This window comes from Macaca nemestrina, chromosome 9 (genome assembly GCF_043159975.1).
Source record: "Macaca nemestrina isolate mMacNem1 chromosome 9, mMacNem.hap1, whole genome shotgun sequence".
Taxonomy (NCBI): Eukaryota; Metazoa; Chordata; class Mammalia; order Primates; family Cercopithecidae; genus Macaca; species Macaca nemestrina.
Genome location: NC_092133.1, coordinates 138,067,591 through 138,081,100, shown reverse-complemented (window position 1 = coordinate 138,081,100; position 13,510 = coordinate 138,067,591). Strand labels below are relative to the sequence as shown.

Genomic DNA, 13,510 nt, shown 5'->3' with positions numbered 1-13,510 from the left:
GCCAAAGGAGATGAAAATTGTAGGGAAAATTTTCACAAAAGAGGGAGCCTCAAAAGAAGGAGCCAACAAATCTATGATAAAATCTATTCAAATCCTTAACTACCTCCAAAAGTGCTTCTACAGGAGGGAGAAGCCACGGAATCCACCAGAAAGAAACAGCTGAAAGGCTCAAAGAGGTTAGGAGAGATTATAGAGGATGGGCAGAAGAAAAAATGTGAAGTTTGAAGTTTAAAATTGCCATGTTCAAAGGAGCTTGCTTACTCCAGAGGAGTAACGTTTAAGAATCAGCAGAAGGCCACTTGCGCGTGTGACATCGTGGCGCCGTGCGTGGCAGCGGCAGCGGCAGCGGCAGCAGCACAGATGGCAGGCCCGTGGAGCAGTGCTGGAGGAGGGAGTGGCGAGGCTGTTGCTCCCTCTGCGCCCACTGCTGGCTCTTGGGGTGCAGAGAGGGGCTGCAGTCTCTGTGGCTGCATCTCGCTTCCCTGCAGTCCCCTCCGTGTTCCCCTGCGCCACCACTCACCTTCCTAAGGCTGCCGCTTACCCCGGGGTCTATGGAAATAATGGATCCCTCAACCTGGCTCATCAACAGAGCTGATGAGCAGACCATTAGCAACTACAAAGAAGCTATTTCATTTCTTGTCACAAAAAGGCTGCAGCAAATCCTTCGGAAGCCTTGTGAAGCTGACAGTCTGAGCAGGCTCATCTTTGGCTGGAATTGCAAAGGGATAGGAAACAGCGCTTCCTCATTCAAGAGAGGTGGAAAAGGGCCCAGCGTAAAGAAAGATTGAAACCCCAGGCCGAGCGCGGTGGCTCACGCTTGTAATCCCAGCACTTTGGGAGGCCGAGGCAGGCGGATCACGAGGTCAGGAGATCGAGACCATCCTGGCTAACACGGTGAAATCCCATCTCTACTAAAAATACAAAAAATTAGCCGGGCACGGTGGCGGGCGCCTGTAGTCCCAGCTACTCGGGAGGCTGAGGCAGGAGAATGGCGGGAACCCGGGAGGCGGAGCTTGCAGTGAGCCGAGATCGCGCCACTGCACTCCAGCCTGGGCGAAAGAACAAGACTCAATCTCAAAAAATAAATTTTTTAAAATGTTTAAAAAAAAAAAAAAAAAAAGGAAGCCCAGCAGAACACAGGATGTAGCTAGCCATCTCACAAACCCTCTGCTGAGGATGCAGAGGGCCAGAGCCCCCTTTCTCAGAAGTACAGCCCTTTCACAGAGAAATGCCTGCCTGAGATTCAAGGGATCTTTGACAGGGATCCAGACAGGCTACTACTTTTACTTCAGCAAAAGAGTGAGCCAGCAGAGCCATGTATTGGAAGCAAAGGCCCAAAAGATAAAACAATATAGAGAAGCAGATTTGAAGAGGCATGTAGAATTCCTTGTGGCTGAGAATGAAAGATTAAGAAAGTAAACAACTAAAGGCTGAAAAGGCCAGACTTCTAAAAAGTCCAATAGAAAAGGAGCTGGATGTAGATGCTGATTTTGTAGAAAAGTCAGTTATGGAGCTTGCCACCACATTCAGAAACTGCTACAGCCTCTTCATCCTGATAGAAGTCTGCAGCAAATACCAGGAAAGCCAAGGACATTCCAATCCCCAATCTTCCTCCCTTGGATTTTCCATCTCCAAAACTTCCCCCTATGGAGCTCTCTGAGGATATTCTGAAAGGATTTATGAATAATTAAAATGGAAGGCCACAGAAGAGGAGAGAACAGGAAATAATGTGATAACAGTTAATCCAGCAAAAAAACATTAAAAAAGAAAACCACACAGAAGGGTAATCCTGGAAATGCTTCATCTGGCAGACTGTGGAAGAAGAGGCATTGCCAGGACTTGGCAAACAGTCACTGTGAAATGTGTCACGTATCTGATTCACCGACTCAAGCTAATGATTCCGACTTGGTAGACACTAAATTCATGGAAGCTCCAGATACAAACCAAATGGCTACCTAGAATAATTTTTTCAAGCAACAATTACTTTCCTTGCCTTCAGGGTTAAAATGCATGAAAGTTGTGCCAGGCACGGTGGTTCATCATGCCTGCAATCCCAGCACTTTGAAAGGCCGAGGCAGGTGGATCACCTGAGGTCAGGAGTTCAAGACCAGTGTGGCCAACATGGTGAAACCCTATCTCTACAAAAAAATACAAAAATCAGCCAGGCATGATGGCAGGTGCCTGTAATCCCAGCTACTTGGGAGGCTGAAGTGAGAGAATCACTTAAACCCAGGAGGAGGAAGTTGCAGTGAGCCAAGATCATGCCATTGCACTCCAGCCTGGGTGACAGAACAAGACTCCATCTCAAAACAGTCACCTCACAAAAGAAGACATTTATGCAGCCAACAAACGTATGAAAAAAAGCTCATCATCACTGGTCATTAGAGAAATACAAATCAAACCCACAAAACCACGAGAAACCATCTCACGCCAGTTGGAATGGCGATCGTTAAAAAGTCAGGAAACAGCAGATGCTGGAGAGGATGTGGAGAAATAGGAATACTTTTACACTGTTAGTGGGAGTGTAAATTAGTTCAACCATTATGGAAGACAGTGCGGCGATTCCTCAAGGATCTAGAACCAGAAATACCATTTGACCCAGCAATCCCATTACTGGGTATATACCCAAAGGATTATAAATCATTCTACTATAAAGGCACATGCACATGTACATTTATTGAAGCACTGTTCACAATAGCAAAGACTTGGAACCAACCCAAACGCCCATCAATGATAGACTGGAGAAAGAAAATGTGGCACATATATACCATGGAATACTATGCAGCCATAAAAAAGGATGAGTTCATGTCCATTGCAGGGACATGGATGAAGCTGGAAACCATCATTCTCAGTTAAATAACACAGGAATAGAAAACCAAACACATGTTCTCATTCATAAGTCAGAGTTGAACAATGAGAACACATGGACACAGGGAGGGGGACATCACACACCAGGGCCTGTCAGGGGATAGGGGGATAGGAAGGGACAGCATTAGAAGTACCTAATGTAGATGATGAGTTGATAAGCACAACAAACCACCATGGCACATGTATACCATGTAACAAACCTGCACGTTCTGCACATGTATCCCAGAAAAAGTATAACAAAAAAAAGTATAAAGGTATGCTATGTATAATTAATCTATAATGCCATAAATGATCATGCAAAACCTAAATAATATGGTGGCCCGAAGGGCTGCCTTGTAATTGAAACATGCTTTCTTTCATGTATTGACTGTATGCACTTTGTTAATGTGCATTTTGTTTAATTAAGTTGTGTAAGAGACACACCTTTCTAGATGAAACTATATGTGTGTGCTACACTTTGCACTACTCTTAATGATAACCTCAAGACTATCAGGAGAAATTTCCATTTTATGAAGAAAGGAACCAAATTATTAGTTATGCTTTTTTAAACAAATTACCAGTTTACTTAATTAATAAGGGTGCATTTTAAGTTCTAACTTTATTGTATAATGTATTATTTAAAAATACCAAGGAGGAAATATCATTTGCTTTTAATGATGCATGAGTAGAAGCAATGCTAGTTGGCAGTATCTGATTGTAAGAAATCAATAAAGTAATTGTGTTTAAAAAAAAAATCAGCAAACAACAAAAGGAAAAACTAAAAAAGACCCACTTTAACAAGGTGTAAAATCCAGTCTCCACCAATGCAAGATGAACAGTCAATAATTCAACTGCCTACTCAAACCAAAACCAACTTTTCAGAAGAAGAATCCAGCATCTCAACAAACTATCATGTGTCCAGTGTACAATCCAAAATTACTAGACATGGGAAGAAACAGAAAACTGTGATCCAAAGAAAACAGAAAGACAAATAATAAAAACAGATGCCCAATGTTAAAATATGCAGGAGTTTAAAAGCAGCTATTATAAATATGCTCAAGGATATTATTATGTGTTCAAGAATATGTTCAAGAATATCCTTGTTCAAAGATACATATTCAAGGATAAATATGTTATAAATGTACTCAAAGAGTCGAGTAAATAGAGAATATCACAAAAATGAAAACTATAGGCCGAGCATGGTGATTCATGCCTGTAAATCCAGCACTTTGGGAGGCTGAGGCAGGCGGATCACAAGGTCAGGAGATGAGACCATCCTGGCCAACATGGAGAAACCCCGTCTCTACTAAAAATACAAAATTAGCCAGGCGTGGTGGCGCGTGCCTGTAATCCCAGCTACTCAGGAGGCTGAGGCAGCAGAATCGCTTGAACCTGGGAGGCAGAGGTTGCAGTGAGCCGAGATCGCGCCACTGCACTTTAGCCTGGGCGACTCCGTCTCGAAAAAAAAAAAAGAAAAAAGAAAATTATAAAAAACGGAAACTCTAGATCTAGACAGTATAAAAAAATTAAAAATCACTGAATGAGATTAACAGCCTATTGAAAATAGCAGAAAAGGTCAGTGAACTTGAAGCCACATGAAGAGGCATTCTCCAATATGAAGCACAGAAAGGGGAAAAAAAAGTTTGATACTTTTTCTTTTTGTAAGAGACAGGGTCCTGCTCTGTCACAGACTAAAATGCAGTCCTAAGATCACGGCTCACTGCAGCCTCAACCTCCCAGGCTCAAGGGATCCTCCCACCTCAGCCTCCCGAATAGCTGGACTACAGGCATGCATCACCACACCCAGCTAATTTTTTGTGTTTTTCTGGAGACAGGGTTTTGCCAAGTTGCCCAGGCTGGTCTCAAACCCCTGGACTTCAAGTGATCCACCTTCTTCACCCTCCCAAAGTGCTGGAATTTGGAATTGCAGGTATGAGCCACCATGCTCACTTAAGCCCAGAAGTTCGACACCAGCCTGGGCAACATGATGAGACTCCATCTCTACAAAAATACAGAAGTTAGCCAGGTGTGGTGCATGCCTGTAGTCCCTGCTACTCAAGAGGCTGAGATAGGAGGATCCCTTTAGCCCAGGAGGCAGAGGTTGCAATGAGCCAAGATCATGCCACTGCACTCCAGCCTGGGTGACAGGGTGAGACCATGTCTCAAAGAAAAAAAAAAAAAAGACCAAACTATAAATATAAGGGAACTTAATGTGACAAAACCATCTACCAAAAAAAAAAAAAAAAAGAAACTATACAAAACATATTTAATAGTAAAACATTTACTAGATTCCCCATAAGACTGGTAACAAAGCAAGGACATCCATTCTCATCACTGCAACGTTATCAGGAAGTCCTAACAAGTGCAATAAAGGTAAGTGGGGGAAAAAACACATAAAAGTGGTAAGAGAAGAATCTCTTTATTCACAGATGACATGACCGTGTAGAAGGAAGATTCTAAGAAATATATAAAACTAGAAAAACTAGTAAGTGAACTAGTAAAACTTAAGTATAAGATCATAGCATACAACGTCAACATACAAATATTTCTGTATACTAGCAGCCAACAATTTCAACACAAAAGACAATTCCATTAACAGCAGCATCAATACAAAGAGATCTGAACAAAAATGTGATAGATCTCTACAATGAAAGCTATAAAACACTGCTGAGAAGAAAACCTAAATACATGGAGAACAATCATATTTATGAACTGGCAGACTCAGCATAATTAAGATGATCATTTTCTCCAAACTGATCTACAGATTTAACTCAATACCAAAATCCCAGCAAGCATTTTTCCTAGAAATTGACAACCTGATTTTAAAAATGCATATGGAAATGCAAAGGACCTAGAACAGCCAAAACAAATTCTGAAGAAAAAGTTGGAGAAAGTGTTATCACCTACTTCAAGACTTAATATAAAACTATAATTATCCAGACAGTGTAGTACTGGCATAGGAAATACAAATCACTGAAATAAAACTGAGTCCCAAAACGAACTCATACATAGCCAACTGATCTCCCACAAAGCACCAAGACCACCTAGAAAAAAGGAAGTCTTTCCAACAGATGCAGCTAAAACAACTAAATATTGGTATATAAAAAAAAAAGAATAAACTTCAAGTGAACCTCAAGTTTTACCTCATCCCACACACCAACACTGTTTCAAGATGAATCAGATTTAAATGCACAAGTAAAATTATACAACTTCTTAAAAAAAAAAAAAAAAAGACAATAGGAGAGTATTTCTGTGCCCTTGGGGGCAAGTAAAAGACTTCTAAAATAGGACTCAAAAGGCTATAAACATTTAAAAAAATTTTTTTTTTTTAAATATACTGGACTTCATCAAAATGCAACACTTCTAGGCCAGGCGCTGTGGCTCACGCCTGTAATCCCAGCACTTTGGGAAGCCAAGGCAGGAGGATCACTTGAGGTCAGGAGTTAGAGACCAGCCTGGTCAATATGGCAAAACTCCATATGTACTCAAAATACAAAAATTAGCCAGGCGTGGTGGCGCACGCATGTAGTCTCAGCTACTCAGGAGGCTGAGACACGAGAATTGCTTGAACCTGGGAGGCAGAGGTTGTAGTGAGCCAAGATCGTACCAATGCACTCTAGACTGGGTGACAGAGCAAGACTCTGTCTCAAAAACATAGTTAACACTTATGCTTATCAAAAGACCAGCCATAAACTGGGAGAAAATATTCTTAAAAATACATATATGACAAAAGACTTGCCCCCAGAATACACCAAGATCTCCTACAAGTCAAAAATAGACAAACCAATCTTTAGAAATGTGCAAAAGACTTGAATAATCACAGCACAAAATTATACAAATGGTCAATAAGCTCATGAAAAGGTGAGCAACATGAGTCAAGAAATGCAAATTAAAACCATAATGAGATAGCATTGCACACCCACTTGGGCAATTAAAATTAAAAAGACAATACTAAATGTTGACAAGGATGTGAAGCAACTAGAACTCTCACACACTGCTGAGTGTATACACAACGACACAACCACTCCAGAACACTGTTTTACAGTTTCGTATGAAGTCAGACTTCTGTCTGCCATATCAGTCAGCAATTTCACTCCCGGTATTTACCCAGAAGAAATGAAAACCTATATCCCCACAGAAAGACTTTTACATGAAAATTTCAGTGCCTTCATTCATAACAGCCAAAAACTGAAAATGAACTAGATGTCCACCAAAAGCAGAATTGTATGTTCATATAATTTATATAATGGAATTCTACTCAACAATTAAAAAAAAAGAATTGGCCAGGCGCAATGGCTCACACCTGTAATCCCAGCACATTGGGAGGCCAAGGCGGGTGGATCACCTGAGATCAGGAGTTCAAGACCTGACCAACATGGTGAAACCCCGTTACTACTACATACAAAAAATTAGCTGGGTGTGGTGGCGCATGCCTGTAATCCCAGCTCCTTGGGAGGCTGAGGCAGGAGGTTGCAGTGAGCTTTCACCACTGCACTCCAGCCTGGGCAACAAGAGCAAAACTCCATCTCAAAACACAAAAGAATTAATGGCACATGCACCAATATGGATGAATCTCAAAAATATGAAAAAGACACAAATGGGAACATAGTGTATTATTCCTTTCACCTGAACTTTGAAAACAAGCAAAAGTAATGTATAGTGACAGAAATCACAGATTTAGTTGCTGGGGGTGGGGAACAGTATTCATTATGAGGTGACACAAGGGAACTTTATGGGGTGAGGAAAATGTTCTATACCTTCACTCAGGTTTTAGTTAAACCCAGGACAGGGATAGGTCTATACATTTATCAAACTGATTTTTTTTTAATATATATATTATTTATAAAATGAAAAAATACAAGAATAGCTACTCCTGCTCGCTTCTGGTGTCCATTTACATGAAATATATTTTTCCACCCCTTTACCTTAAGTTTATGAGTCCATGTGTGTCTGGTGAATCTCTTGAAGACAGCAGATACTTGGTTGGTGAGTTCTTAATCCATTCTGCTATTCTGTATCTTTAAAGCGGAGCATGTAGGCCATTTATATTCAACATTAGTATTGGGATCTGAGGTACTATTCTATTCATCATGCTATTTGTTTGCCTGAACACCTTGGTTTTTTTTTCTTCACTGTGTTACTGTTTTATAGGTCCTATGTGATTTATGCTTTAAGCAGATTCAATTTTGGTATTCTGATAATTTGTTTCAAGATTTGGAGCTCCTTTTAGTAGTTCTTGTAGTGCTGGCTTGGTAGTGGCGAATTCTCTCAGCACTTGTTGGTGTGAAAAAGACTACTTCCCTTCATTTATGCAGCTTTGTTTCACTGGATACAAAATTCTTGGCTGATAACTGTTTTAAGGAGGCTAAAGATAGGACCCCAATCCCTTCTAGCTTTTAGGGTTTCTGCTGAGAAATCTGTTAATCTGATAGGTTTTCCTTTATAGGTTACCTGAGGCTTTTGCCTCACAGCTCTGAAGATTTCACACCTCACTTTCCTTCATCTTGACTTTAGATAACCTGATGACTATGTGCCTAGGCGATGATCTTTTTGCGATGAATTTCCCAGGTGTTCTTTAAGCTTCTTGTATTTGGATGTCTAGATCTCTAGCAAGGCCGGGGATGTTTTCAATTATTCCCTCAAATTTGTTTTCCAAACTTTTAGATTCCTCTTCTTCCTTGGGAACACCGATTATTCTTAGGCTTGGTCGTTTAACAAAGTTATTGGAGGCTGTGTTTTTTGTTTTTTTTTTTTGTCTTTGTCAGATTGGGCTAATTCAAAAGCCTTGCCTTTGAACTCTGAAATTCTTTCTTCTACTTATTCAATTCTATTGCTGAGACTTTCCATTGCATTTTGCATTTCTCTAAATGTGTCCTTGATTGTCAGAAGTTGTGATTATTTATGCTATTTCACTGGAAATTTTTCCATTTATATCCTGTATCTTTTTTTTTATTTTGCTAAGTTGAACTTCACCTTTCTTTGGTGCCTCCTTGATTGGCTTAATAATGACCCTGTGAATTCTTTTACTGGCAATTCAGAGATTTTTGTCTTGGTTTAGATCCATTGCTGGTGAGCTAGTTGACCTTTTCAGGGTGTCAAAGAACCCTGTTTTGTCATATAACCCCAGTTGTTCTTCCAGTTCCTTCTCATTTGGGTAAACTATGTCAGAGGGAAGATCTGGAACTCAAGGGCTGCTGTTTAGATTCTTTTGTCCCCCAGGGGTGCTCCCTTGATGTGGTGCTCTCCCCTTTCCCTTAGGGATGGGGATTCCTGAGAGCCAAACTGCAGTGATTGTTATTTCTCTTCTGGATCTAGCCGCCCAGTGGAGATACCAGGCTCCAAGCTGATACTGGGGAATATCTGCAAAGAGTCCTGTTATGTGATCTGTCTCCAGGTCTCTCAGCCATGGATACCAGCACTTACTCCAGTGGAGGTAGTAGGAGTGTGAAGTAGATTCTGTGAAGGTCCTTGGTTGTATTTTTGTTAAGTGCGCTGGTTTTGTGTTGGCTGGCCTCCAGCCAGGAGTTGGCGCTTACAAGAGCACATCAGCTACAGTTGTATAAAACTGGATTTTTTTTTTAACTGAAGATCCGTGCATATTGTTATATGTTAATTTTATTTCAATAAAAACAAAAAGCATCGTATAACTCATAGACTGATCTCATCTCATTATTTAAATTATATCTCATATACACATTATGTTGAAGACGAGGTTTTGGATCAGTGAGGTTTTAGCTAATAGGTTAAACATAGGCTCTTACCTTGCAAATCCTTGGGGCAGTTCTCCAAGGCCATAGAGTGGATAAAGGTATGGGCTTTTGCCATATCTTGCCAAAGACTCACTGTAAAGTTTAATTCTATTAATGGTTTCATAACATGGTTGATCTAAGTAGCTGGAGAAAAGGAAATGAGTATTAGGAAAGGGTTTCAGTCTTCATTCATGATGTTCAATTTATAATTTTTTCTGAAGAGATTTCAATCCACTATCTTCATTTTGTTTTTTTTTTTTTGTTTTTTGAGACAGGGTCTCACTCTGTCACCTAGACTGGAGTGCAGTGGTGCAATCTCGGCTCACCACAACTTACACCTCCCAGGCTCAAGTGATTCTTCTGCCTCAGCCTCCCAAGTAGCTGGAATTACAGATGCGCACCACTACCTCCCAGCTAATTTTTGTATTTTTATTGGAGAGGGGGTTTCGCCATGTTGGCCAGGCTGGTCTTGAACTCCTAACCTCAAATGATCCAGCCAACTTGGCCTCCTAAAGTGCTGGGATGACAGGCGTGAGCCACGGCGCCCGGCCTCTGCCTTTATATGTCACTTAAGAGGTCCAAACAACTAATTCCAACTAGAACCTCTGCCTTCATAGTGTAATATGGCTAAGTGTTTGTTTTGTTAGAATTTCCACTTGGAAGAATTGGGAAATTTAGTGAGAATTTCAAGAAAAATACAAATCTGAAAACCAAAATACTTACTCATCAGTTCTATAAAGTGCAAGAGCATGCCCAGTAAAATCTATAACATCTTGACCCAAATCAAATTTCTTATACACCTCTCGCATTGTGGTCTTCTTAGGATCAATGCCTTCAAAAGTTCTTGGATCTTTTTCATCGAAGTTGGCGACATACACTAGGAATTTCCTGAAGCGACGTTTTTCAAACAGTCCCATTAGGCCTAAATAAGAAAGTATTTTTCACAAAGCACATTCACAATCAGACATTGAGGAGAACAAAGTATGAGAGCAAAGTTTACACATGCCATGTTATCAACTGCAGATGCAGGATGCAATTTTTTTTTTTTTTTTGGATGGAGTCTTGCTCTGTCACCTAGGCTAGAGTGCCATGGCGCGATCTCAGCTCACTGCAACCTCTGCCTCACGGGTTCAAGTGATTCTCCTGTCTCAGCCTCCCGAGTAGCTGGGATTATACGCGACCACCATTATGCCCAGCTAATTTTTGTGCTTTTAGTAGAGACAAGGTTTACACCATGTTAAGCTGGTCTCAAACTCCTGACCTCAGGTGATCCGCTCACCGCAGCCTCCCAAAGTGCTGGGATTACAGGCATGAGCCTCCGCGCCTGACCAAATGCAGTATGCAATTTAAGATATGGGAGTTTACACAGCATGGCTTCCAGTTTCACAACACTTTAAGATAAACTGACTCCATTATAACAGGTCACTTATAAAGTCTTCAATTTTACTATACAATTACAAGTAATTAAAACCAGAACCTAAGTGAATGAAAAATGTCAAATTTGTTTCTTACTAGGTACAAGGTAAATGTGACTCTGAACAAGTATCCATGAAGCCATCCATCTGAAGAGTCTTCCTTTGACAACTGTGATCTACACTCAGGCAATTGCCTAAATTCTGAATGCTCTTCCTTTTCTGCCTCTGTATGCTAAGATACAACTGGGCATTTTATGATAACAGTTTAAGATACCAAGAACAAATTGACCTCAGTAAAATTTACATGATGCTGCTGCTGCTAGTCACTTACTTTACTGAAGTCCTACATAAGCAACCAATTCACTGCATTTTACACTAAAAAACAGAAGAAGCCACAAATGACCACTTTATAAATCCTCAGCTTTTACTACTAGGCTGTATTTCAACTAATCATAGATGATAGACAAATAGCCAATAAAAAAGAAAATTTTCTGGTTTTATCTCCCTTCTCCCCCCTTTCCTAAGCTGTATAGCTATTTTTAAAATACAACTACAGTTTTAAAAACAAACTCTCAAACGTTTCTATTGACAGCTTAATGTTTTGATAGATTTAATATTACAGCCAAGATCATTTTCCACCCAACAAAACTGAAAATTAAAACCATGAGGCTGGTCGGGTCGTGGTGGCTCACGCCTCTAATCCCAACACTTTGGGAGGCTAAGGCGGGTGGATCCCTTGAGGTCAGGAGTTCAAGACCAGCCTGACCAACATGGTGAAACCCCGTCTCTACTAAAAATACAAAATTAGCTGGGTGTGGTGGAGCACGCCTGTAATCCCAGCTACGTGGAAGGCTGGAGCAGGAGAATCACTTTAACCCAGGAGTCGGAGATTGCACTGAGCCGAGATTGCGCCATTGCACTCCAGCCTGGGCAACAAAAGCGAGACTCCATCTCAAAAAAAAAAAAAAAAAAAAAAAGAAAAAAGAAACATGAGGCTATTAATGACAACTGACTACGTTTAATTTTTTTAACATTAAGATTTACAACTCAGCATTTTAAATGGACGGAATGTACACATATTAAAGGCATAAGGCTGAATAGAAATATCCTATTACCACATCAGCACCATCCTTAAGACACAGGTGTAGTTGTCAGAGCTGGGTGTAAGACAGGCAAAAGGAAACATGAATCACTATTTCAATGCAATTAAAACTTAGGTATCATATTCCGGTCGGCACAGCCTGTCAGAACCTAAAGCTATTACTAACAGTTATTTTGGAGTATCTCCCAACTTTTGTTTATTTAATAGAAACTTGAGTTGCTGTTACCAACTTCTGTTTTAATCAAAATCAAAATCTATCATGTTCCCTTCTCTTTCCTCTCCTTTATTTTTCCTCCATTACCTGATCCTTACCCAGAGAGGGACAGAAATCAGTGCCGCTCCCGTTTTACACAGCACAGAGAGACGTCCTAGCTGTTTTTCCATCCCTTAATTCCATGTTGCTATGCATGGCGCCAAATAGTGGTCTCAATGACTAGCTGTTATGGCACTAGAACCAGATATAATTGTATTACAAGCACTCCAGACACCCAGTGCTCATTCTGAAAAATTCCTAATTGAAAAAGTTCAAATCAATGTGTTTCCTACTGTGTTTAATTTTTTTTTCCATAGAAACAAGGTCTCATCATGTTGCCCAGGCTCCTAAAGTGTTGGAACCACAGGTGTGAGCCACTGCACCTAGTCCTACTGTGTAATTTCTTACAACTACTATTTATCTATGCTGATGCCATCCCAGATCACCTTATTTAAAGCATCCTTCTCACACTCCCTCCTTCCTCTTTCCCCACAGCAATGTATCACCATCGGATATGCCTTTCTGTATTTACAGTTGTTCCTTGAGTAACACGTCTGAACTGCCACTTTATATGTAGATCAGAGGTGTCCAACTTTTTGGCTTCCCTGGGCCACAATGGAAGAAAAAAATTGCCCTGGGCCACACAAAAAATACACTAACACTAACGATAGCTATAAGCTTTAAAAAAATTGTGGAAAACAAACTCATAATGTTTTAAGAAACTTAACAAATTTCTGCTGGGCTGCATTCAAAGCTACCCTGGGCCACATACTAGACAAGCTTGATGTAGATTTTTTCTTGTCAATAAATGTACTGATTTTTTTTTTTTTTTTAGACAGAGTCTCACTCTATCACCCAGGCTGGAGTGTGCAGTGGCGCGATTTCAGCTCACTGCAACCTCTGCCTCCCAGGTTCAAGCAATACTCCCACGTAAGTGTCCCAAGTAGCTAGGATTACAGGCATGCACCACCAGACCTGGCTAATTTCTTTTGTATTTTTAGTAGAGATGGAGTTTCACCATGTTGGACAGGCTGGTCTCAAACTCCCTAACTCAAGTGATCCGCCTGCCTCAGCCTCCCAAAGTGCTGGGATTACAGGCATGAGCCACTGTGCCCAGTCAAGTTTGTTTTTTAAGTTCTACATT

The 13,510-nt window shown here is 40.6% G+C and overlaps 1 protein-coding gene and 1 pseudogene across 1 annotated transcript in view; one reads left to right on the top strand and one right to left on the bottom strand.

The window, feature by feature from the left end:
• LOC105494372 (GDP dissociation inhibitor 2) overlaps positions 1-13,510 on the bottom strand; it is a 48,584-nt gene that overhangs the window by 9,159 nt on the left and 25,915 nt on the right. The window contains exons 5-6 of the mRNA XM_011762732.2: positions 10,320-10,518; positions 9,609-9,740 (exon numbers count right to left, since the gene is read on the bottom strand). Of these exons, the coding sequence (XP_011761034.1) occupies positions 9,609-9,740; positions 10,320-10,518 (331 nt within the window). The remainder of the gene's footprint in view (positions 1-9,608; positions 9,741-10,319; positions 10,519-13,510) is intronic.
• LOC112428971 (uncharacterized) lies at positions 561-1,708 on the top strand (annotated as a pseudogene).